The sequence below is a fragment of the Acanthaster planci genome, linkage group LG05 (genome assembly GCF_054643075.1).
Source record: "Acanthaster planci isolate LZ-2023a linkage group LG05, COTS_SCS, whole genome shotgun sequence".
Taxonomy (NCBI): Eukaryota; Metazoa; Echinodermata; class Asteroidea; order Valvatida; family Acanthasteridae; genus Acanthaster; species Acanthaster planci.
Genome location: NC_141781.1, coordinates 8,607,170 through 8,632,447, shown reverse-complemented (window position 1 = coordinate 8,632,447; position 25,278 = coordinate 8,607,170). Strand labels below are relative to the sequence as shown.

The window sequence follows — 25,278 nt, the reverse complement described above, 5'->3', positions numbered from 1 at the left end:
TTTGAAATCCTCAATCAACAAGTCAATCTATCCTTATTGTGGTCTTTTTTATTATACGCCAGATTGTTTAAGTCTCTGGATTTATATTTGGTCACATGCTTTTAATTTAGCAAAAGAAACCAGACTGAATGAAGTAATAGAGACATTTCATAATATGCACCATATAAGAACTGACTATTATTGGCGAGCGGCGAAGCAAGTGCGAGCCTATGTAATACCGATTTCTGTCTTCTGTCCGTCCATCCATCCGTCGGGGCATCCTGCCGGCCGTTCTTAAATGTTAAAGTTTTACTTGCAGGTCTATACATGTAGGTGTTTAAATGTGCCATTGAGTGCTTGTTTGCTTCTTCTTGGAACTCCATCAGTATTCAAATAGTCTCCTATGGATTTAGTGCTTAGAAACTTATGAATTTAATGAAAAAATTATAAAATGTTGAATGTTAAAGTTTAGACTTGTATTGTGTACTTAGGCCTGTAGTACATACAGTACATATGTACTGAGCACTCCCGTAATGTGTGTATGTATAGACAGTGTTTAGACACATACAAATGTACATATACAGTATTAAGGGATGGGGGGGGGACTCCAAGTGACTGATTAGGATGTTGGTTGGGGGAGGGGTACCTGTTGGAGGAGGATCATGGGCACAAGGTACATGTATGTAGAAAGTGGATGAAATGCTGGATTAGGTTGGTGCAATGGTTGGGCTGGATTAGTGGGATGATGGGACAGCCAGAATAAGAAGTGAAGGGAATGATGGGGAGGGGGCAGAGTAGGAGATGGATAGGATGATAGGGAGGGGGCAGAGTAGGAGATGGGTAGGATGATGGGGAGGGGGCAGAGTAGGAGATGGATAGGATGATGGGGAAGGGGCAGAGTAGGAGATGGATAGGATGATGGGGAGGGGCAGAGTAGGAGATGGGTAGGATGATGGGGAGGGGGCGGAGTAGGAGATGGGTAGGATGATGGGGAGGGGGCAGAGTAGGAGATGGATAGGATGATCGGGAGGGGGCAGAGTAGGAGATGGATAGGATGATGGGGAGGGGGCAGAGTAGGAGATGGATAGGATGATGGGGAGGGGCGGAGTAGGAGATGGGTAGGATGATGGGGAGGGGGCAGAGTAGGAGATGGATAGGATGATGGGGAGGGGGTGGAGTAGGAGATGGATAGGATGATGGGGAGGGGTGGAGTAGGAGATGGATAGGATGATGGGGAGGGGGTAGAGTAGGAGAAGGATAGGATGATGGGGAGGGGGTAGAGTAGGAGATGGATAGGATGATGGGGAGGGGGTAGAGTAGGAGATGGATAGGATGATGGGGAGGGGGTAGAGTAGGAGATGGATAGGATGATGGGAGGGGGTGGAGTAGGAGATGGATAGGATGATGGGAGGGGGTGGAGTAGGAGATGGATAGGATGATGGGGAGGGGGTGGAGTAAGAGATGGATGGGATGATGGGGAGGGGGTGGAGTAGGAGATGGATAGGATGATGGGGAGGGGGTGGAGTAGGAGATGGATAGGATGATGGGGAGGGGGTGGAGTAGGAGATGGATAGGATGATGGGAGGGGGTGGAGTAGGAGATGGATAGGATGATGGGAGGGGGTGGAGTAAGAGATGGATGGGATGATGGGGAGGGGGTGGAGTAGGAAATGGATAGGATGATGGGGAGGGGGGTAGAGTAGGAGAAGGATAGGATGATGGGGAGGGGGTGGAGTAGGAGATGGATAGGATGATGGGGAAGGGGTGGAGTAGGAGATGGATAGGATGATGGGGAGGGGGTAGAGTAGGAGAAGGATAGGATGATGGGGAGGGGGTGGAGTAGGAGATGGATAGGATGATGGGGAGGGGGTAGAGTAGGAGAAGGATAGGATGATGGGGAGGGGGTAGAGTAGGAGATGGATAGGATGATGGGGAGGGGGTAGAGTAGGAGAAGGATAGGACGATGGGGAGGGGGCGGAGTAGGAGATCGATAGGATGATGGGGAGGGGGTGGAGTAAGAGATGGATAGGATGATGGGGAGGGGGTAGAGTAGGAGAAGGATAGGATGATGGGGAGGGGGTAGAGTAGGAGATGGATAGGATGATGGGGAGGGGGTGGAGTAGGAGATGGATAGGATGATGGGGAGGGTGCCCCCCACCCCTCTGGCGTGGATCCATGTCTGAGTAGGATGATAGCTAAGGAAACTACTGTGCAGATCCAACCCACTCTACTGAGATACCTGCCTTACAGTGTGAACTCTTATTGAAACAAGGCGTGAACTTGGAAGCATCACGTACACTGTATGTATCTTGTATATATCTCCATAGTTTTGGCCCCCATCAGAGCTCTGTAATGAAACCCTTGGTATTTCACACCTTTGGTCACACATTTAAATCAGCTTTTTTCGCTCTGCACTGTTGCAGAAAAACCTTCTGAGAGTTTTGTTGACCGTAAACTGTATTCCAAATACTGATTGCTGCCAAGTAGGGTGTTTGAAAGTACGTCATATACATGTATATACTCAATAATGCACACTGAAACGCATTATTTCCAAAATACGGTGCTTTTTAGGTGAACAATTCACACAAAGTGCATGTCCTCTCAAAAGGGCCTTTACAGCGAATTGGGAAACATGAGCGAATGCACATCTCCAGGTCAGGTCTGTTATCATTCAAAGCCTGACAAACAAGGGTAATCCCTAAATCCTACTGTGGTACTCTCGTCATACATAGAGCTTTGCCAAGTCACACACACACACACTCGCCGATCCTTTAATCCTTACATTTGCTTGCAAGTACCACAAGATGCAAATCAAAGTGATGACTTTTCCAGAGGTGAAATTTTCCTGCCATTGAGAACTGAAAATTGACTTATCCCTTCTGTCTAAAACCATTTGAGTGTTGTTGGTAATTTTTTTATCATTGCACTGTTGAGACCCTACAAGGCTCTGAAGTACAAATAACAGCACTGATCAATTCAGTGTGATGTCATTGTAGCGGCAAGCAGTTTGCATCTTATCCTTGTTCAGCCACTTGACGTTACCAGCCCTCTTCCCTGATGTTATTATGGCTTGTACATTTGCAAAAAGTTGATTACTCATCCACAATATAGAATCTGTAAACATCATAAATAAAACCCCTTTTTCATGTGGTGATGACATTGGTTGCAAGAAAAACAGTTGAGGTGTTGTATCTTTTAGAAGCAGATTCCTGTGAAGGGAGGTAATTTTTGTAGTTTATCAAAGTTGATTGAATATTATAATATGCAAACCCTCTACATTCATGACAGTAGTTTATTAACATCGGAAGAACATGGAGAGGTTTTAGGAGTATTGCAAAATGAATATCATCGAAAATGGTTACAGGATAAAGGGTCTGCCAAAGGTTTATTACCCTGAATGGTAAAGATGTCCCAGTTTGTGGCATAGTAACTGCACATACATTGCAAGCTTTAGACTGTAATAAAATAAAAACCAGCATACTGTCTCCTTGAAAAATCGCTCAGGTGTCTCAAAATACAGTAATTTGCTCCCCGGTTGCCCTGTTTGTCTGCTCTCAGTATAAACAGTCCAGTGGGAAACCCCCTTTTTTAAAAACTAATTCTTACCATACAGAAGCCACTTGTAGCTTCCTTTGTAAATGGGCAATTAAGCTACAGCTTATGAGTGAACAGCGCTGGATCAGTGCACAGCAAACAATCCAAGACTGCACGAAACATGATGCACCAGTCACTTTATTTCAACAATATCCACTTTTCGTGCCCAGGTTTTTTTATTCCAGAAAAGCCCTTACCATACAAAACTGCCCATTTATTAAATCCAGTGGAATTGCCTCTGTTTCATTCTCGCAGTGTATGTCCATTGTCAGACTTGTCAGCAGTGCGGGTTACCAGACCACCAGTGTGAAAGACTTAAGGACAAAGTGGGGTGCCACATATGTGGCTCGTCGGATCACAAGAGGAGAGAATGTCCAGAGAAATTCAACAAAGTATTCAGGTAAGACAAGGCATACAATAGTACCTACAAAACTGTCTTTGGTTAGGCCTACAACATGTTATTTACAGCCTGTAGCGTAAAAAAGGTTTGCAGCCCCACGGCACATCTCGTACCTCGTACAGCACAACCTTGTACCCAAGATCATGCGGTGGAAATGATGCTTTCAACCTTCATTGGAAAGATCAAAGTAATGCAAATGCACCTGTTGGGTACCCCGTACATGATGATGCATCATCCATGCACCACAGTGAAAGTCATTAACTTTCTCGTGACCCAGTACATGCATGTTTGTAGCATATCACTGGATTGCTTTTTAACCAATTTAAAGTTGTTATCTGTTACCGTGGTATTACAAAAAATACCTGTTGTATTCCTGCCTACATATCAATTATGCATGCCGGAAGTTTGCTGGGCTAGTCCGAAATGCTGCTTTTTCCATCTTGCAAATTGGAAGTATGATGGTGAATTTAACCTGTTTTTTTTCACAGGAGTGTTCTAGAGACTGACAACCTAAGCTAAAGCCTGGCACTCAGTTTAATGTTGCCAATATTTCTTGAGCCTTTTTGTTTTTCTTGTTTTTTGAAACGGTATTTAGCCTACAACTCTTCTTTTTTTTGGGGGGGTGTAATGATTCTTTTACACCTTAAAAGTGTTGACAGTCCTTTTGAGAAACATTTCCATTTGGCACCTTGGCTGAAGGCCTTTCACATTCAGCCACCTGGGATTCATAGGGTTGCATCACAGGGTAATGGAATTAACAGCTATTGGCAACGTGGACATTTGGGACTTTCACAAACTGGCTTTTAGCAACTACAACACACCGATGAAAACAACTGGAATGAGCTGCTCTTAGCAAACACCTTCCTCTGGTGACCTGTTCAGCCTTGTCGCACTCTTCATGGTATTTAAAAGGTCACATGTGTACAGTTATTCCCCAGTTGCTTTGCTCTTTTGTCCCTTGCACAATCCTCACTCTCAACCTCAGATTTGGCAGTCCTGAAGTTGTGATGTCGTTGCTATGTTACAAAGCCTCCACTGTCACTCTAGTATGGAACGTGTAGACTTCAGTCGCTGCCTTGTTGGGCATAGGCAAATATGGCTATGACCGAATTACTAAGCTACAGCGTGTGAACTGGAAATAATATATTCATCTTTGGGAACTGCATGAAGCCGCTGTAGCTGACGGCTTCCATATAGTGTATTGTGTATTAGAACTCAGCTGCGGCCAGATACATGTAATTTTGGATATGACCAGTTTCTTAGAACGGGGATGTCTTTCATTTTTGACATGGGTTTCCATAGCACCCTCTCACAAGTGAGCAACGGAATTGCGGGTGATTGATCGAGAGACCAAAAACTGTTTCCCTATCTCCCGGGCATATTTGTAAATTGTCAAAGTCCTCCGGGGGGGCGGACAGTCAATTATACAGTGCATTGCCAAATATCTGGAATGATAGAAAACTTCTTGTCAATGAGGGCTTCCCTAATGGAACTGAAAATTGGATTTAAAGTTCTCCAAAATGTAGTTTTCTAACATGTGGAACTCCGTTTTTTTACTCTTATAGTGACACCCCTTAGAGTGGCATAACAGCGGGATGGAATTACTAAGGGTTCACCGGGGGGAGCACTTTTTTTGCAGTTTGAGCAAAGGAACTGTGGCATGTATTGTATATATAGGTTGTGGGGAGGGGGACACGGAATGGCATGGGGGGAACGTGCCCCTTTGTCCCCATTCCCTCATCATACACACCCTCCCTCCAGTTTCGATATTTTAAATGTGAAATGCTCCATTTTTCTTCTTTTTTTAACAGAAACAAGAAGAGGAAGACAGATACCGCACAGCACCTTGATACTGGTATGATATAATTAGACTGTCAGGCATTCCTGAACCACATCATCACAATAGCACCAGCCAAATAATGGAGGAGTCATGGCTACTTTTAACTCGAAGAGGACAGATCTGTTTATTGGGCAAGTATCTGCCCTGAGCGGGATCAAGAGAGGGTGCAGTTTTCCTAGCAACAAAGGGTGTTTTAGGTGGGACTGCACTTCACTGGTTAATATTCACAGATGATTATGAAATGCATGTGTTACAGTCAAATGGCTATCAACACTTGAACACTCCCCGCCAATTTTGCTCTTTTCAACCAATGAGGAGATATTTCTGCTCGTGGCATCAGCTGGCGGCCTCGTGTATGGCCAGACAACCTCATTCCCAGGGTATCAAGCAATTTGCTTCCACCGCTACCTGTGCCTGCTTGCTCTCCCTCTCGCTGAATCATTTGCATATCCTAAAATATTGGATACATATGTTAGTGAGGAATAGTCATGTTCTTGACCGTGCTTTCAATCAATGTTCATGATAGTGTGCAGTGCAATAACTCAGAGACAGTTCTTTGTAATGTGTTTGTTTTGTGATTTTTTCAGCCATAAAAAAGTTCAAATTTCATCCAACCAAAATGCATATCACTTTTTTTTTATTATGGAGGAGGGGGATTGTTTAAAGGGGAAAGTCAATAAAATAATTCACACCAAATCTGGAAGCACATAATACTTGTACATGGTGAAAGTATAAACACCGAATGCATGGTGTAAAACATTTCCCCGCTGTTCCGGCATTGAATCGGGATACAGGCAGAAAGTTTCCTTTCCAGGTATTACTGCTGGAAACCAAGCTGGAAATGAAGTAATTGCTGATGAAGGCATGGAGTGAAGAAAGCCTTTCGTTTTTGTCAAACAACACTGTGCAATCTGAAATATATTGCTGGTTCATGACACACTGCTGTCAGGATTCACACTATCCACAGGGGCAATGTGTACGTTTGACACTGTTGGTAACTTTTGCGTAAGCCATACCCTTATAAATGCAGTGTTGATGACACTCAGGGCATTCAAATTGATTCTGAAAGATGATCTCTGCATACATTAGAAAGTATAATATCGGTCATTCTTTATACTGTACTTGCTCAGATTTTCTACCAAAGTAACCCGAATAAATAGGCATACTTTGTATCTGTCCCATTATCTACAGTCGCCGTAGCTGGCTGCTGCATATGTGGCAGCTCTCCAGGAGATCCTATATACAGAGACATTGAAATCAGGTGTTTGATTACCAGGTTCAGAGCCACAATGATGAATCAAATAGCCTTTCATCTTCTGGATCTGGAAATAATAAGAGTGGAAAACACAGGCAATGTACAGCTGATTGAATGTTACGTTAATTCTGATTGGTGCATAGACTGTCACATGGGTGGTTTGTACCAGATGATAAAACGCGCTTGAGAATTTTAAAACCAGTTATTAAATACACTTGACCCCAGGTTGGGGCAACAAATATCTGCTCCTGTGCTATTGTTACTTTTAATAATAATAACTCCCAACACAAAACAAATGAGAAAACTTTAGATTCCCTGAAGAAGCCAGTGCTTGAAATATCAATTACCGATATCATTAATGTTCTAAGTGAAGACCTTTTTCACATACACTGTTATTTAAACGCATATTTTTAAGGGGATCCGAAATATATCTTCTTGATTGAGGATAAAGTTGCAGCTATGGTTCACGGTACAATAGGTACCTCTGTTTATGTTGCCTTTTGGGTCTCAAAATATGAAAACACTGTTGTTGATGGGCATTCCCTTTGTTTTCGTGTATTAAAAATTAGTCTGTGAAGTGCAGCTTTCATGTTACTCCCCTTTGAACAGAATCACTTTCCTGGGTTAAAATTTCGACCAAGTACCTCTTATATAAATTATTTCAAATTGCACCATTAAGTACAGCTTGGATGTTCCCCCTTTTGGAGTAAATTCCAAATACATGTATCATGTATTTCGTGAAACTCGTGTAGGGTACCTCTAAAACACCCCACAGAGGTCCTTGTAGGGTGCGTGTGTACATTTGAAGTTAAATGGGGACCTTTCGACGTTAATGGACGTTTCATAAAGTTGGTGCGTGGCCTGTAGTGTTCTGCACAAGCCCGATGTACATTGTGAAAATAAAGTCACACAGCTAGGTCGCAAGACCTGCATATGATTCAACATAGGGTTAACACATCATGCCCTTGCTTTTGGAAGAATATTTATAACTACCCCCCCCCAAACACTGGAATCAAAGTCTTGCAGGGCCATAGCCACGAGGGGGGGGGCACATGTATGCCCCCACAAATTTCCGGTGCTCCCCAGTTGGCCCTTCCCCCCACTAAAAAAAACCGGATAAATGGATACTGAACTAGGCTGACAAAAGTTTGTCCCCCCAAAAAACCACACCACTGAAAGCTGGTATCCCCCATAAGATGCTTCCTATTAGAGTGCAAGCTTTTGAGCCATCTCCAGGTATGGCAGTCCAAACAAAACTAAATTTACGTAGCTAAGATTGAGAATGCAAAAGAAAAAATGTAAACTGGTAAAACGCATTTGGTTTCCTGTTTCGATTTCAATTTTCGCCAAATAATGACACTCTGCACTTGGCATGCTTTTTTTTTTTTTTTTACATCAGAGGTCCATTTTTAAAGGATATTTTTACACGTCTCTTTCAAGGTTAGGGCCGTTCATAATTTCAGATATACATGTATAGTGCTAAAGCGAAACGACGTTCTGCATTGGACGTTATTTAACGCTTGCAGCGAATTTTGCTCGAGTTGAAATGTGTGCAGCCTTAGCAAATTCGCAGCACCCTGGTTTTGTGATCTGACGCGGAAAAATGCGGGCCTGTCCACTTTTGCGCCACGTATGAACCAACCTATTGGCGATTGCCAGTTTCAAAAAATATGCTCGTATCCAAGGACTTTTCGGAGGTGATTTTCTGAATTAGAACCAAAGATGATTACGAATTCTGGTTAGTTGTTGCACGTCAAGGATTCTAGAAGTGCGTCACTAGGGATCAACTTCCTGGCTCTAATCAGCATGTTGGCCACTGAGGGATTATTTGCTTCGAAGATTCCATTTTCTGAAACCTCAACCCTGGGTATACCTGATTATATTTACACAAACTTCAAGATGTCATTATTATAATACATTCGAGAAAAAGTCCGTCCTATGGCGGATTACTGTGATTACGTAGGCTTTATTAGTAGCCTCATTTTGTCTCATTTGTTCATTATACTGTTGGACGGAGACTTGAGGGGAATACTGGTTTTTATCTCGAAGGTGCTCAGTTTCTGTATACATGCCGTTGTCGTTCCAGACTCAAATATCTACGATGTAGAAGCCGATGATGTACAGTTTACTACTGTAGGGTAAAAGAAGACATCCAACATTGTGCACTAAACATGTGATAATTATGCAACCAAGTGTTATCATAATATCGGGATTTTTAATGTTTTGAGCCATGGTATTGTCATTGGTTTATTTTTGGTTTTTATCCCGGTATGTGCCAAATTCCATGCTTTTTTCTTTTAGGTTTAAACCATCCCCTGTCCCAGAGCCCTAGTGTCCGCGCCGCGGATCTTCACAAGCTTCGGTACAAAAGGCTGTTCAAACGTCACAAAGCGTTGTAACTTACTACACCATCTTGGGACGTAGGCCTGCATATAAACAACATGCAGTGTATTATGCGGAAGTGTAGACCCCGGATAATCGAGCAAATCCGAGCAAATGCTGTCCATTTAATCGAGTTCAAAGAAACCATGTACTGTACATGTAGTAGCAATCAGTGGACACGTGCTCACATACTAAAAGGCGTGAGCACGAGCAAAAGCGGGCTTTATAAAAGTTCTTTTTGTCCCTCTCGCAATTCAAGAAACCACCTAAAAAATATGGTTTTAGTGTAACTTGACCACGGTGTGGTGCTACCCACGAAGTCATGTGAGATCATGATGAGTGTTTTATTATTTCTTTCCCTTTTGTTTCTTTTTGTTTATTTTCCCCGTTTTTTTTTTTACGGTTGGTATTGTAGTAACTGAGCACCGTTGTGTTGTAATGAAACGAAACATTTTTCAAAGACAACTCATGGCACTCTTACTTGCAAACCTTATGGAAGGCATCCTGGAGAGATGCAACCACGAAGAGAATAGATGCATGGGAGTAAAGGCCCAGACTCGGGAAACAAAGGAAATTAGGAGAGGGATGAAAATCCAGTCCACACGCTGGCCTTCAAGAGAAGGATTCGGTCGTGGGTCAAGAGGTTGAATGTGCGGAGAGTGCAGGCACACCAACCTGACTCCGCAATCACCATCCTGACCAGTGGTTAAAGCTAGCCCTGGGCCGTTCTCCAATACTCAACTTCGTCTCCGTCTCAGACTTCGTTCCCAAAACCAATCCCCGATTGTGGGCCTGAAGCGTTCAAATTAAATTGGATTACTGTAATTTTTGGCTCTCTTGCATCTCATTTGATGTGTTGTGGCACTATTAGACTAATTACTGCGCTTACAGCTTCAAAGTCACCTAGTCAAAAAGAAACAGTTGAAGCCTGAGACGGAGCCGAAGTTGAGTATTGGAAAACGGCCCTGTAGTCGAATCCCCGGCATGAGATGGTTTATAGTTGATTTGGTTTGAGGGAACCAAGAAGACTTGACAACAAATACACGAGCACGATAAAAATCGTGTAGTTCATTCACCAAGTAATTTAATTTCACAGCTCATTACATCTCATACATTGACTGTATGTTGTTCGAATATCACATCGGCAGCGCGTGCTATTCTCTTCATGCAGTTGCACTGGTATTGGTTCTGTGGCAGTTCACAAGGGAGGAATTAGGTAAGCCTAGACAATTTTTGTTTTCTCTGAAATAATGCATTCCTCAATTTGTTGTCGCATACATCAATTCAAGACGGGTACTTTACAAAAGCGAAGAGCAGCAGTTTTAAGAAACTTACTGGATGTTGAGTTGAAATGACCTTTCTCAACAACGTCATGTGCTGGTGCTTCGTCTCACTCGGACGATGCTTTGATGCAGGGGCGTAGCGAAGGCATTGTCTTTTTGGAGGGGGAGTGCCAAAGTCAATTTGCTGACTTGTAACTTGCTTGCTAACCTCGTCTCGTAAAATGAAAAATCCGTGGTACGCTACATTTCGTACTTCATAGGAAATTCCAACGGCCAACATATATCGATATATATACCTGTTTTGGATTCATTTTCAGACCAAAGCGACTGGAATTACTTATAAGGGGTGCCACAGCTCCGGTCGCTACTCCCCTGGTTTGATGTCACTAACCGGGGCGGATCAAGGATTTTCAAGGGGGGGTGCGTGACCTAAAAATTTAGGGTCGTGGCCGTAAACTTTGAGAAGTTGTGTAACCGGAAGCAGAACTGCATGCCTTTGTCACATTATGAGTCCCTCCCGTTCTGTTTCTTCCCCTTTCCATTTTCATTCGCTCCTTATTTGTTTATGATTCTTTTGGTGAAAAAAAGAGGGGGCGTGATCCCTGGATCCGCTCCAAGCTTCCACTATTATGTTGCTGGTTAGAGTTCTCGAAAACACGCCTCAGTGCGCCCATATGCAACTCTCATCTGCATGCACAGATCAATGGAATTAAAGGGTTACAGAAATAGAAATATTTAGTTCACGTGAAGTATTTCAAAATGATAATAATACGTAACCATTTCAAAAACGTCATTAATTTAATGTTTACCCCATTATGAGTGACCGCAAAATGAATCGAAAGATCCTGCGTTTCCCTGGTACAAAAAATTCCCCTTTTGGCTGTTCGCGCTCCCAGGCCGCGTAAAATCCATAATTCAGTCACTTCATAACCTATTCGTGCCTGTTAAAAATCAGCCCTTTTATGGTCAAAAACAGTGAAGCTGTCAGTGAAAAAAATCACAGGTTTGTTTTTTATGCACACTATTGTTTTGAATCGTATGGAAGTAAATAGACTCGTCTTGTTTTGTTTTAATCTAGGCTATTTAAACACAAAGTGGAACCCATTTCAATATCACTTTTTTGGCTGCTGATGAAAAGCAAAACCATAACCCTGAGTAATAGAGTATACTGAGCCGAAAGTGCAACATAATAGGAGACTTTGAGACGCATGGTGGCGGCAGACAAATGTTGTGCGCGTGCTCAGAACTATTACACGCTTGCCTAGAAGGCATGCACTTCAGACACCAAAAACGCTCCCATAGAAAACAGTGCAAAATAAGACCGAAATAGCGCCGCCTCTTGACTCTTGTGAAGAGGTTGGCCTCCGTTTTTTCACTGGAAATTCAAAGTTATGGCCAGAAGATCACTTTTCATTTTCCTGGGGTTAGCCACGAAAATGTTTTTATTCACCTTTCATGGAAGATATCCCAAAATAACAGTAAAACTTGGCGCTCATTTCTGAATGTACCCGCCCGCCTCAATATCCAAAATAGGCCCGTATTTTTGGGCTTTTTGTGAAAGAAATACCCTAAACTGGAAACTATCAGTCCCAAATTCGGGATTTATAGAAATATTTCTATGATCCCTCCTGATACTGGTCTGTCTTATTATAAAAATCCCGTGGGATCACAACATATTAACGAGCTCGCGCGCAGAAATACGAGTTGGTGGAATGCGCCCAGAATTGCACGCGCATGCCCACAAACATGCGTCTTAAAGTCCTCCATTTTGAAAGAATGCGATAGGAGTGTCATTCTATTGAAACACCACATGTTTTCCCTTACTAAAACCCCTCATTGGTCGTCAGTTTTGAAAAGGGCGACAGTTTTGTGTCGACCTATTCAACTCTGTCTCCATAACCCACCGGAATGACACATTTGTAACGCAAATGTAGAATGACGGGTAATGTATTAGTGTAACACCAAATGAGTCCTGAAATACCCTTCACTGAATTGCAGAGCGAAGCTTGGACTCAAATGGGACACAGTGCCTTGTTTAAAGAAAACATGATTTTATTTAAAAAAGTCTTGTCCTAAGAGAGAAGCTGGCGCCGAGTGCATGTGCTTTTCGGAGATCAGATGCCTTGGACGCGTGAGTAAGGAATTTAGCACACTGGGGGTTCAGCTTCCAGTGAAGTATCGTTCCACTGTGTTTTAACTCCACAGATTAAACGTTTTGGTTTTGTGCTGTCGAACGCAGTGTGCTTTGAGCATCAAAATTATTGTTATCAAGCAGGGTTTTATTTAGCCGTCTCACACATGTATTAAGGCCGTCAATTAACACATATAAATCACACGATAGTCGTGATTTTTCACTGCTGGTACTATACCTGTGGTGAAAAATCACGATTACTCGACAATACAGTGTGCGTGTATGTAGCAAGCTAAATCTTCACACGCGGACCGCTCCCTCCAACGTGCTCACGAGTACGACAGACTAAATGCAGTTAAGCTACGCACTTGCACAGTCTGGTGCAGTGGGATTATTAACGATGTTGCCTTTTCCAGAACTATTGGGGGTGCTGTATATGAAAATTTCTCTATGAAACCCTCTACGGCTTTCCTGATAACGGAAGGAACTGGATTTTTACACGCTTTTATAAGGAAAGTAAGTCGGAAAATCCCCGAAATTAATCGCTTTTCACATTTAAAAAAAAAAGTTTTCTGTGGGGGCACGGCCCCTGTTTTCCAACCCCCAGATCCCAAGCTGCTAGCAAAAACCTATTGTGCGTTGAAAGACGTTAATTAGTTAAAGCATCAAATTACGTTAAGGTTATATAGACTAGAAGTTACAGTTATAGGCCTAATCCTGTTAATTGTGCGCTTTTATACAAACTGTTTCACGTAGTATAACGTTTCGGTGCGTACATGTGACGAAATCAAATTGTCACCAATAAAAGAGGTAAGGAACAAGTCGGACATGGAACAACTTCTCTTAGTCTTACTGTTACAACATGTATTGGATTTTTACGTCACTTTGTCCTACGGTTAAGTGTAGATAACACTAGAGAAGAACATAATGATAAAACTGTGTCAGTGTGTTTTAGTGCATTTCACTGCGAACAAACATGCAGAGTAAATCGCATTTATTCTTGGCAAGTTAATTCTTGTGATCTCTCCTGCAACTGCTGTATATGAGATGACCTTTATTCAAATGTCTTCGCCTGGGCAAGGTTGTTCTTGATTCGGGTATAGCGTTTCAACGCAGACTGCCGCGTGTTATTGGAAATCGATTTGCTTGCGCTCCCACATCCATTCAGCTTTGCAGCTAAGTTGAGGTCGGTGTTCTTTTTAAAACTACTTGAGAATAAGCTGTAAGTCTCATTTAGGCGTGGATGAAAGCAATACTCTTCAAACACAGTGTGGTATTTTAAAGTGCTGCCCGTTGCAAGGATGTTTGCCGTTGCTGTGATCAATGCTGGGAGGTCGCGTGCGAACGCTTTCAGTCAATTCTGGACAGACATTCACCGGTTTGAACGTCTTGTAAAGTGTGTGTATTGTATAAGTTACTGATAATTGTGGTTATGCAAAGGAATTGTAAAGCACAGGTTTCTTCGTGTCTACCTGCGAATTGGATACGCTACTTCCGGACATGATTCTGATTAGGGAAGGGGGCCTTTGTTTCGCCTTATGCCAAAGAAAATCAGTGTAGTTGTACACATTTTCCGAGGTTGTCCTGTCGGAAATAATATGATGCAGGCATATAAAGTTTTTTGAGATAATTACTTTAGGATAGGACCAAACGGGAGGAGAATCTTAGTATCGGCCGAGGCCAACGTGACCGGCTTTGGAATTTCGGTTATTCCTTTGTCAGCGTGCCCGTTCAATCATTCGTGTTGGCGTGGAATTTCACGGAATTCGGGTCGATTCGAGTGGAAAACGAACAGGGTTTGCTTAAGTGGATGGTTGCCATTATCTTGAACATTCATCGAGCGCTTGAATCACCAGGAGGAAATCAGACAACTTTGAAGTGGTATTGTAATAAAAACTCAACGATGTTGATTATGAAATTCGTTGATTCCTTCTTTTTCAATGTGGTTGCTGTTTAGAAGTGCATTGTGGCATTACTGAAATAGCACCCGACTGGCTATATAATGCATTCGATGCTTGCACTGAGAACCCGAGCTACATGTACATGTACGTTTACATTCGTTTGTGTAATGACACTGCGGGGGTTCCTAGTCGTCCCGTATGGCTTACTCGAAATAGACATACATATAGAATAAATAGACATACATATAGAATAAATAGACATATAAATAGACATAGAAGCAATGGATATTCCTTCAGCTATGTAGGTTCCCATTATCAATCTCAAGGAATATTATAGATGTGTATGGTTCACGTTTGAAATGCGTTTAAAATTTCGTGTAAATCTTTAGTGAATTTCGTTTCTGTCGATTTCATCGGAGGGTTTAGTGATGATATTCGATTCCTGACAACCTTGTGCAGTTGTGAGCTATTTGTGAACTGCTGATGGATGCGGCAGGCAACGGCTGTCCGGAGGTGATAGCAAGTTGCACCAGTAGGGAAAATGCGTGGGGAACGCGGTAATACGAGCGATTCACAACAGTGCGCCTCCAAGAGTTTGCAACGCGTTGGCCAATATCGCAACGCGCGAAATTTATCAACCTTATCCAAACGCGCATTGGGGCGACAGATTTTGCACCTTGTGATTGGCTAACGCGTTGCAAATTCTTGGAGGCGCACTATTTTGAAACGCCTGTATTGCTAAGCTGGGATCGGGAGGAAGGTGTGAGGCATGGTCTAGTACTCGGACTTGCTTGGACCGGGAGAGCCCACGCTTTGCGCCGGTCCCATGGCCTTAACCTGGCGGATCTCACTTCCCCAAGCAGACGTAACCATGCAACGGACATTGGGTATCGCCGATGAGGACATGGTCATTTCCTGCAGCGTAGTAGACGCCGGGATGGCCCTGGGCTCGACCCTGTTGCCGAAGACGATGACGTAAAGCTTGGAGATGTAAAGACATACCAGGGAGAGGTAAGCGTTGAGCGTCAGAGCGAGGCTCATGCTGGCCACTTTTGGAAGCACCTCGTTGGTGGAGGTGTAGACAGGAACCGCTGCAACGCACAGCACCAGCGTGGTGTACACGCTGACGCCGATGAAGCGGGACTCGTTGTAGTTGTCTGGCACCTTGCGCGAGAGGAACGCAAAGAGGCAGCAGCCGACGATGATGGTCAGGTTGAGGAGGCAGGGCGCGATGAAGCCATATCCGAAGGCGCAGAAGATCTCGCTGTAGTTGCCCATGTCGAGCGTGTAGAGAGTTGAGGGGGCAGAAGGGCTTACCGTAGCAGACACGATCGACATGATAAGCTGAGGAACGGGAAAGTAGGAGACATTCGTTGTTTTTCTTTATTGTGGGAAAAAGGGAGAGAATCAATTGAAAAGTAAAGCTACCCTACCCAACTGATACATTAAAAACTCAAAATTTTCCCCATACTCATGAGTCTCGCTTTTAGTTTGTGGAACTGATGTGGTGAAAATGAAGCTTTAAAACAAAGCTGTGTACATGCACAACTCAGAAATCTAGCACTGATATTTGATTGAAATGTCAGTCCTTGACATTCACTTTGTAACATGTACACAGTCATTTGATTCGATCGATCATAATGTTTGTTATGATTTCCACCCTTACCTGTGAAAACATAATTGCAGGTCTACTTACCTGGGCCACAATGATGGTTATAACTATTGCGACTTGAGACTTGGGCGATGTTAACCTCGGTGGCTTGTTTGTCACCCTACCCATTTTGAATATACGTTGGATCCTGATCACTTTCAGGAGGGTGGGCGCGTAGGACATGGTGAAGCTGATGCTGATGAGGGATTCCGACGCAATACAGCCCTCGACACTCGGTGTAGCCGTGAGAAGCATGATGGCAGCGCCATAGGACAGCATGAGCCCCGCTAGGTGGATGGACGTCAATTCGCGGCTTGTGGCCTTAATCAGCGGGTGTTTGTGTTTAGCTACCAAACACAGGCCGGTCAGCAGGCAGCACACCATGCCAAAGATCACAAGGCTCAGCACGCTGGCCAACACCGGGTTTTTCAGTTGGATGCTGGTGGGGACGATGGAGACACAGGTCATAAACTCCTTGTCTGGCCAGTGGGCTCTCTCACAGGGAGAGCACACGGTGCCGTTCACGACGATACTGTTGTCTGGGCAACTGATGCAGTCAGAACAACAGCGTTGTCGTAGAGTGGAGATGGCATAACCCGGAGGGCAGTCTACTCGGCAGGTAGACCGTGGCCTACTTGAGTTATTGTTGGGCCACTGGATCATACCGTCTTGGATCCACAGCCGAGGCGCGTTGACCGCATCCCACAACCCGACATCCACCATGGTGTACTTTCCGTTGTGACGTTGCCAGTTGGACACAACGTATTTGCCTCTCCCGTCGCCATTAGAATCAAATGAGACTTGACCATACGGACCTTCGAATTGGACGTTCTTTAAAGTGTGTAAAAGCGATGTCCCGTCCATCTGCTGGCGATTTTTAGACCGGCAAAGTTCGTCGGTGCAGTTCTGTCTTAGAAGGGTGTCCATGGCGTGAGCAAAAGCGTATACTGAATTCATGACCAATCCTTCGGTGTTACCACGATCGAGCGGGCATACAGATAAGTTGGAACAATGCCGAGCTGATAGCCACTCATGCGCAAGTTCCTTAAACCACGGACTCGTGTCAGGCGAAAATGGATCTAGAGAAGCATAGTACTCACCAAAAGCCTTCACCGTGGGTCTGTAGTCTCTGACGAACAAGGCACCCGTAGCTACGTCTTCCAAATGATCTGCAGAAAGTCGGTAACCCCAGTGGGTGGTACCAAGCCACACGATGCGTCTCAGACCAGACTCTTTCGCAGCCCTCAGCACGGCTTGGGCCTCGTTCTTGGCGCCAAATAAAACCACCACGTCCACTTTGCTGTGGGTTTGCAGCTTCTCAATGGTGTTCTGCAGCTCATCGTCACTTGGGAATTCACGCATGGGAGACAAGAAGGCCACGCAGATCCCCATTTCTTCGGCCTGCTCCTGCAGGGCGAATGCACCTCGAATCCCGTCACTTTCCAGAGAGTACAGAAGAGCGATGTACTCCCACTCGAAGTGGAGCACCACATCTAGAATAACTTTGACCTGTAGGGTGTCCGGGGGGTAAGTGCGAAGAAAATACGGGTAGGAACTTTTGTCACTGAGCTCGTCGCTAGACGCAGCGTACGACACAACCGGCACTTGGAACATCGACGCCGTCTTGGCAACGAAGATGCTGGTCCGGCTGAAACCTGTGCCGACGATCCCACTGACGGGGCCCGCGTTCTGTGGCGTACAATCAAGATACTCCGGAAAGGACTTGCTGATGTTTTGAATGAACGAGAGGGTTGTCCACATGGCCACTTCCTCTGATCTGCAGTCATCGCGGATATCGTAGCCCAGAGTCACGTTGGCGAGGAGATCATCGCGACGGTTGATTTCATTGATGGAAAAAATCATAGCCTCCGACAGACGAACAGCCCACGGTGAAAGTCTTCCACCACATGGCGCAGGTTGGCTGACGAAACGTAAAGGGAAAATGCCCCCCAGTACAATGTCCCCCAGCTGGTAATGTGACATACACGTCTTTGGCAATACTCGAACAGAGTGGACGTTGCACATTACTGCAACTAGGATAAGTAAGAATACACCCCAGCGTGCAGACATATTCGTCTTTAAGAAATATCACTAGAGTTATATATATTGTGAAAAACCTATGCCAATATCTAGTGAACTTGTTTTGAACTTTGTAGGCACGCAGCTTTGTGTATACTTTGCTGTTAACTGTGAGCCAGAGGCGACGCCATAATACATACTCGAGAGTCAGACAACAAACAGATCCGCAGCAGAAGTGACTTATATCAGGACGTGTATTTGTACTGTTGCTTTTCCCAATTCTTTACTTTACGGCACGTTGCAAAGACAGACACTCGTACGCATGCGTTCACTTCCAACGCCCAAACAGCTGCAGCAGAACGGAGAGGCAGTGAAATCCGACCCTCAATGAGGGAAGATTTTTTTTCTTGTATTAGGCATATAGTATGTCGGATCACACTCACATTGTGCGCATGTCTTCGTAGGCATTTTTGATAGATTTTTTTGCCTGTCGCCAACTGAATTATTGAAGCGACTTGTGATTTTCCACAGGCCCTCGGCAGGAAGGTACCGAAAAAATGCATTGCTTTGTAAATGAAATATGGATTGAGTGTCGTGTTCAACGAAGTGAAAAAGAAAGACTCAATCTGTCACCGAGTGCGATCATTTTTTTACTGTACAAACGTGAAATTTGCAAGGATGAATTTTCAAAAATTCTTTTAAATTGAAATTTAGTTAATTAAAAATAAAAATAATAAAAATTAAAGTTTGAAAAAAAACGTGAAATTATTAGCACCCCTGAATACATAATTTGTAAAAGTTGTGTACATGTCGCCTTTTACTTGCATTGTCTGTCTGCTCTCCATTCTGATTGGCAAGAATAATGGTACACAGCATAATAATGAATGTTTCTGAGTGCAATGGTAAGAATAACTTCATGAGGTGACTGGTAAAATATTCTATTCCGCTAGACGTCATTTTGAACTCGAACCAGGAAGTGTAGAGGATTTTCAGTCACTTGATTTTGGACGGTAAGCGTTCAGTTGTAATACATAGGCTAATTATGTATATTATTATTCTAGCGTACATGAAATGGCCAAGATTCGATTACACTGATCCGCAAATGCACACGGCTCTACGGACATGGTACGCGTTATGAAATGCCTTTGCCCTTCATGTTACGTCACATAAAAAGCCTCTATAGCGCAAACAAAATAATGGAGTACGCGTGTATTGGTTCACGCACTGTTCTTGCGCAAGTGCCTTTAAAGCCTGATGTCCATAACGACGTAAGACACGCAGAGAGCAAAGCAATCAAGACACAACTGCAACGCAGACATATGGAAACGTGTCAAACGGAGGTGTCGCCGACGACGCAGACAAACGCAAACCAGCCCGTGGTATCCCCATACAAACACGCATGCTGGCATGGCTGGCGTGCAACGATGTCCCTGTCGCTTAGTTCCACGAATTTCGCTCATTTTCTCCATAATGCTTTAAAAATATTACACTCGAGCTTGACCAACAGAGGGCGCACTTATCCTAGCAACCGTGGGTTATCCTAGCAAGGGGTGGGGTTACACAGGGAGCGCCCACTCCCCGGACTGTTCCCCATGTTCCCTCTCTCATAGATTAAAAAAGATAATAATTGATAATAATTCGCCCTGGTCAGTGTTTTAATTGTGAAAGTTGTAACTTTACCCGTCAAAAAACAGATATATGAAAAATCGCTGAGCAAGATGCCAAACCGTCAAATACAGTGGCCGTCACAGCACCCAGAATAGAGAGTGGGTTACCGTGGGGAACAATCCCTGCTTCCGCCGGCCAGATCCCAAGTTTGTTATCTTTCAGCAAACTCAGAAACATGTTGTCAAAGGGTTGCCCCCTTATTGCTACAATACTTACCGAGCTGCGTAACACAGCTAAGTTGGGCCAACCTGTGAATGTTGACAAAGTAAAAGAACTTGCCTTAGATGACATAACTATTGCATGGAATGGCTCTTACGAACTCAGCATCAAACGAAGTGAGGAATTGAAAAGGGGCCTCAATCCAGTGTATCGGGGTCTATGCTCCCGCAGGACTCCCGTCTCTGATGAGCTGTTCAGAATAGACCTGAATAATGCCATGAAACAGGTAACTGAAGGCCGGTTAAAAAGTGACTTCGGAGGAGAAGAAACCTCAACTTTCCTATCGCCGCCGTGGCACACCTTATACATGTAATAAACACCAAAGATTAATCGGCAAAGACTCGTCCGCACTACGGCGGAACCTCCGATGGAGATAAGCACTACTGGCGTGCATCTTATTGGGGCTCTCAGATGTCCCAACCAGGTCGTGGACGACCCATGTTGAATCAAAAGCCCACCAAACCATCTACAGTAACTAGGCCTGCATCGGAAAAAACAGATATGTAAAATGGGATCTGCTTCCATCTCCACCGGCTGGGGCCGGGAGACTTAAATGGCATAAAGACAATTGGTCTCAAATCACTCCAGATCGATGGATTCTGATCACTGTATCAGGATGTCAAATAGATTTGGTGAGTTGTCCTGTTCAGACCTCGTCAGAAAAAAAATTCCGAACGAGAATCCCTCATGATTAAACTGAGATCAGTGAGCTTTGGCTCAAAGGAGCAATCAAAGAAATCCCTCCGGGAGCATGCTGCTTGGTACTCGGCATATTCCTGATACCGAAAAAGTCGGGTGAATTGAGACCAGTTATTAATTTGAAAGATCTCTATAAATTTGTTGTTTACGAACACTTCAAAATGGAGGGCTTAGGATTTGTGAAAAGCAATCCAAGATAACGACTATCTTACATCGATAGACTTGGAAGATGCATATCTCTCTATCTCGATGTCTGAGAAAGATCAACCTTATACCTTTGTTTCTCATGGGCAGGAAAGATTTTCTGCTTTACTTGTTTACCGTTTGGCTTATCTTCGGTTATGAGGCCGGTAGTGGCCTTGGCTTGAGGTCAAGGTATACGGTTGGTCATTTACTTAGATGACATACTCATCTTCTCTTCTTCAAAAGAAGAAATCTGGCGCAACACTGCCTTAATGATAAGTCTATTGCATGCTCTTGGGTTGGAAATGAATTTCAAAATATCTTCCTTGATCCATCCCCGAGACACGATTGACGTACTTGGGATTTGCGATCGATTCATCTTCCATGACACTGCAACCCCTAATCTAAGGTGGAAAAGACTACGTACGAATGTTGAAAATTATTGTCAGAAATTGGTAACTATTCGCTTACTGGCTACATTTAAAGCTTTCCATCAAGGTAAACTTCATTACCGACAGATGGAAGTTGCTAAAGCTAAAGTACGTCAAGCAGAGTCGGGCGATTTTGACGCCCTTATTGGTACCACACGTTTTTTGAAAAAAAAAATCAGTAGTGGATAACTGTTCCTTCAGAGGAAATAAAATGTGGTATTAAATTACCACATATTGCTATCGTTATCTCTACAGATGCCACTAATCAGGGATGGGGAGCAGTCTGTGAGACAGACGACTCCTACGAACAGGGTAAGTGGAATGGCATCCACAGAAAGCTTCATGTTAATGTTCTGGAGCTCCTAGCTGTGTAAAATGCCCTTTTTACTTAATGCTCAAGCATTAGTAATGCACATGTCCTCACCAAATCTGATAGAAGTACAGCTGTACCGTACTTGTCAAAAAAGGGTGGAACTATTGTTTCTTCAAACCAGGTGACAATCAAGATATTTAATTAAGTAGTGTTTCCAAAGGGATATTCACTTAATTGCAACGCACGTTGCTGGGGAATCCAATTTCCTAGCCCAACTTCTTTCTCAAACTCGAACAAAGAACTATGTCTCAAAGTAGTACTCTTTGATCGAATTTATTAAGCACACATTCTGCCCTGACGTTGACCTTCTTACTTTGTGCAAAAATAAAAAAGGGAAATGTCTCTTGGAAAAAAGATGCATTCGCATTGACTATAGATGCCTTTACCCTTTCTTGGTCTAGCTTTACCCCTCACATTCTTCCACCATTTTGTTTGCTATCTAGAATCCTGGACAAGATTTCCAGAGAAAAGACAGACTCATGTCTGCTGGTTGATCCCCTATGGCCAACCCAAGCTTGGTTCCTCGAACTACTGTTAATGTGTGTGTCACATCCAATTCAATTCCCAGAGTCGGCTCCAGACCCACCTTGGGAAGTCCATCCTCCGAGTTAGTCTGAGTCAAGTTAGCCTCTTGGACCATCTCAGGCAACAACGGGAAGCACATGGGGGCTTTCGGAAGATGTTTCCAAACTCCTCTCCAATTCTTGTAGGCAAGGCACAGAAAAACAGTATGAGTCTGAATGGAAATATTGGGTTAGCAGGTGTAATAGAAGGAAAATCAATCCTTTTGCGCCACCTGAACTAGATATTGCTGATTTCCAGGCTCAGCAGCATTCAGATGGAAATTCATACTCAACTATAAATCTTTATAGGTCAGCTTTATCAGTGACTTTGCCTTTGGCTGGAGGTCAGCCATTGGGCAACATCCTATTATTTGCCGCTTTCTAAAGAGGTTTTTAACTCCACCACCAAAACCGAAGTACTAGAAAACGTGGAAAGTATCAAAGCTCTTAGACCACATTTCAAATTTACTTGACAACAGTGATTTGTCGTTACCAAAACTCAGCGAAAAATGTCTAAGCTTACTGGCTGTTGTTACGGCACAGCGAACTCAAACGCTCGCTGCTCTTGACATCCAATATTTTGATTCCTCAGATGACAAATGTATTATTACGATAATGAAATTACTAAAGACAATTTGTCCAAAGAAACGTATCCCCATGATACACTTACTCTGCGAGCCTTTAAATCTAACAGTAAATTATGTGTATTTTGTTTTATCAACTCTAAGAGAGTATCTTGACAGAACGAGTTCAATTGGAGATTCTACCACTAGACTGTTTATTTCAAGTATTACATAAAGCTGTGTTTACTGTTGGTCTGGCAAGATGGATGAAAAATATACTACAGGCCGCAGAGATGGACACAAATGTCTGTACCGCTCATAGTTTCCGAAGTGCTTCAACTTCAACTGCTTTAGCTCAAGGGGTATCGCTTAATGATATACTTCACACAGCCAAATGGTCTAATACCAGTAACTTGGCGAGGTTCTACAACAAAATGATAGATGGTTCTAAATTCGTATCCTCAGTTCTAAGTGCGGACTAAAAGGAAGTAGCACATCTGCTCCAAGTTTATTCTGGTTTTGACTTTGCCCCAGATGAGGGCTCGTTACTTCTGGGTTGTATGTGAAAGGTCAATTTAATTTAAGATCATCCATCGAAGGCGTATTTGCCTTCCCCTACGGAAATAACTGTTATTGCAAGCACATTACTAGTTCAACCACACAAAGTTGTGTGAAACTTCCAGGAAAAAATTTTAAATCATCTCAGTACATGTAACTTGAATGTGGTGTTTTTGATCTTTGTTTAAATTGGAATTTATCGGATGCCTATCCGATCGATTCGACACTAAAAGTGCCTGTCTGGTTATTATCATAATTAACCTGGAGAGCTCATTGCATATTTATTTCAACATAAATGTGTCTCTTATTTTGTTCCAAGGAGCGATGCTTTCCTAATGGCTTTCTAACCAAGCAATATGATTGTTTGTTGGTAAAGTCACGATTTATGTGGCATTGTTAAACTCGCCCTGTTACAAATAAGCTTTGAACATGCAAACCTTCTGAAGACTTGAGTAAAGTGTTATGTAATAGAATTAAAAAATTATGTGAATATGAAATATATAAATATGAATATACGGGGTGTCCCAGAAAAAACCAAACCCTGAGGAAAGGGGTTAATATGCCCAAACCATGAGATATGATTATAATGTATAAGGATCTCCGAAAAGTAGAAGCAGTATTCTTTCTAATGATACCTTGATGGTATCCCTCCTGTCATGCATGACTGAACACCATTGTCTTCAAAATGGGGCATCCGAACTCAGTTGTAACACTTTGGATAAACCAGTGAATGAGGTTGTCCTCTGTCATGCTTGTCCTGGTTAAAAGTGACAACAAAAGGTCATGTTAATGAGGGACGATTGCCTTTTGTCACTTTCAAGTTATGCAATAACCTGGTTTAAATGTGTTGACTTGCCCCGAGGTAGGCCAGTGTAGTGTTGAAAAGTGTTCGAAGCAGGACAGCAAGTCTGCAGTATGGTGCAACTTACCAAAGAGCAAATGGAATGTTTGTCGTGACGAAATTTCTTGAAAACAAGAGCTTTCAAGCCACCCGAGCTGCATTTAGGGAAGCCTTCCCTGATAGGGATCCATCGACAAAGTCGACCATCTGGGAAAATGTGCGCAAATACCGAGAACATGGGACAAGCTTTAATTTGAATAAGGGTCATTCTGGAAGGAGGCGCAGAGTGCGAACTCCTAAAAACGTTGCTGCAGTTCGACAGCAACTTGTCGAAAAGCCAAGGGGAACCAGTTGCAGGAGGAATGGACTTGGACACGCGGAAGGTGTAAAAAATCGGTGTACCCTTGATATCTTATCCAGGACAAGCATGACAGAGGACATCCTCATTCACTGGTTTATCCAAAGTATTACAACTGAGTTCGGATGCCCCATTTTCAAGACAATGGTATTCAGTCATGCATGACAGGAGGGATACCATCAAGGTATCATTAGAAAGAATACCGCTTCTACTTCTCGGAGATCCTTATACATTATAATCATATCTCATGGTTTGGGCATATTAACCCCTTTCCTCAGGGTTTGATTTTGTCTGGGACACCCTGTGTAATATGAATAATAATGACGGAAGTACAAGTCCAAGAGGGTTCCCACCCATCACAATGTATTAGTCAGAAGATTATGATACT

General features: G+C 43.4%; 3 protein-coding genes across 8 annotated transcripts in view; 2 read left to right on the top strand and 1 right to left on the bottom strand.

Annotated features, from left to right (window-relative positions):
* Positions 1 to 8,009, top strand: part of LOC110987507 (rRNA N(6)-adenosine-methyltransferase ZCCHC4-like) — a 73,437-nt gene extending 65,428 nt beyond the window's left edge. For all 3 annotated transcript variants that reach the window (XM_087136729.1, XM_022250304.2, XM_022250298.2), the window contains 2 exons: positions 3,828 to 3,972; positions 5,784 to 8,009. In XM_087136729.1, the coding sequence (XP_086992855.1) occupies positions 3,828 to 3,972; positions 5,784 to 5,838 (200 nt within the window). In that variant the 3' untranslated portion in view covers positions 5,839 to 8,009. The remainder of the gene's footprint in view (positions 1 to 3,827; positions 3,973 to 5,783) is intronic.
* A 140-nt stretch (positions 8,010 to 8,149) lies between these two features.
* LOC147799053 (uncharacterized) lies at positions 8,150 to 24,958 on the top strand. 4 transcript variants are annotated; one of them, XM_087136735.1, is made up of 3 exons: positions 8,150 to 10,665; positions 21,890 to 21,946; positions 22,576 to 24,958. In XM_087136735.1, the coding sequence occupies exons 1-3, from the start codon at positions 10,572 to 10,574 to the stop codon at positions 22,617 to 22,619; spliced, it is 195 nt and encodes a 64-aa protein (XP_086992861.1). In that variant the 5' UTR covers positions 8,150 to 10,571; the 3' UTR covers positions 22,620 to 24,958. The 4 variants fall into 4 exon arrangements, with proteins under 4 accessions (XP_086992861.1, XP_086992860.1, XP_086992858.1 ...); XM_087136734.1 differs by having other exon boundaries at positions 22,451 to 24,958; XM_087136732.1 differs by lacking the exon at positions 8,150 to 10,665 and adding an exon at positions 18,132 to 20,547.
* Positions 15,539 to 18,440, bottom strand: LOC110987980 (metabotropic glutamate receptor 4-like). Its single transcript, XM_022251191.2, has 2 exons — positions 16,461 to 18,440; positions 15,539 to 16,108 (listed from the first exon to the last, which is right to left on the bottom strand). Exons 1-2 carry the CDS (start codon positions 18,438 to 18,440, stop codon positions 15,539 to 15,541), a joined length of 2,550 nt encoding a protein of 849 aa, XP_022106883.2.
* Positions 24,959 to 25,278: the final 320 nt, after the last annotated feature.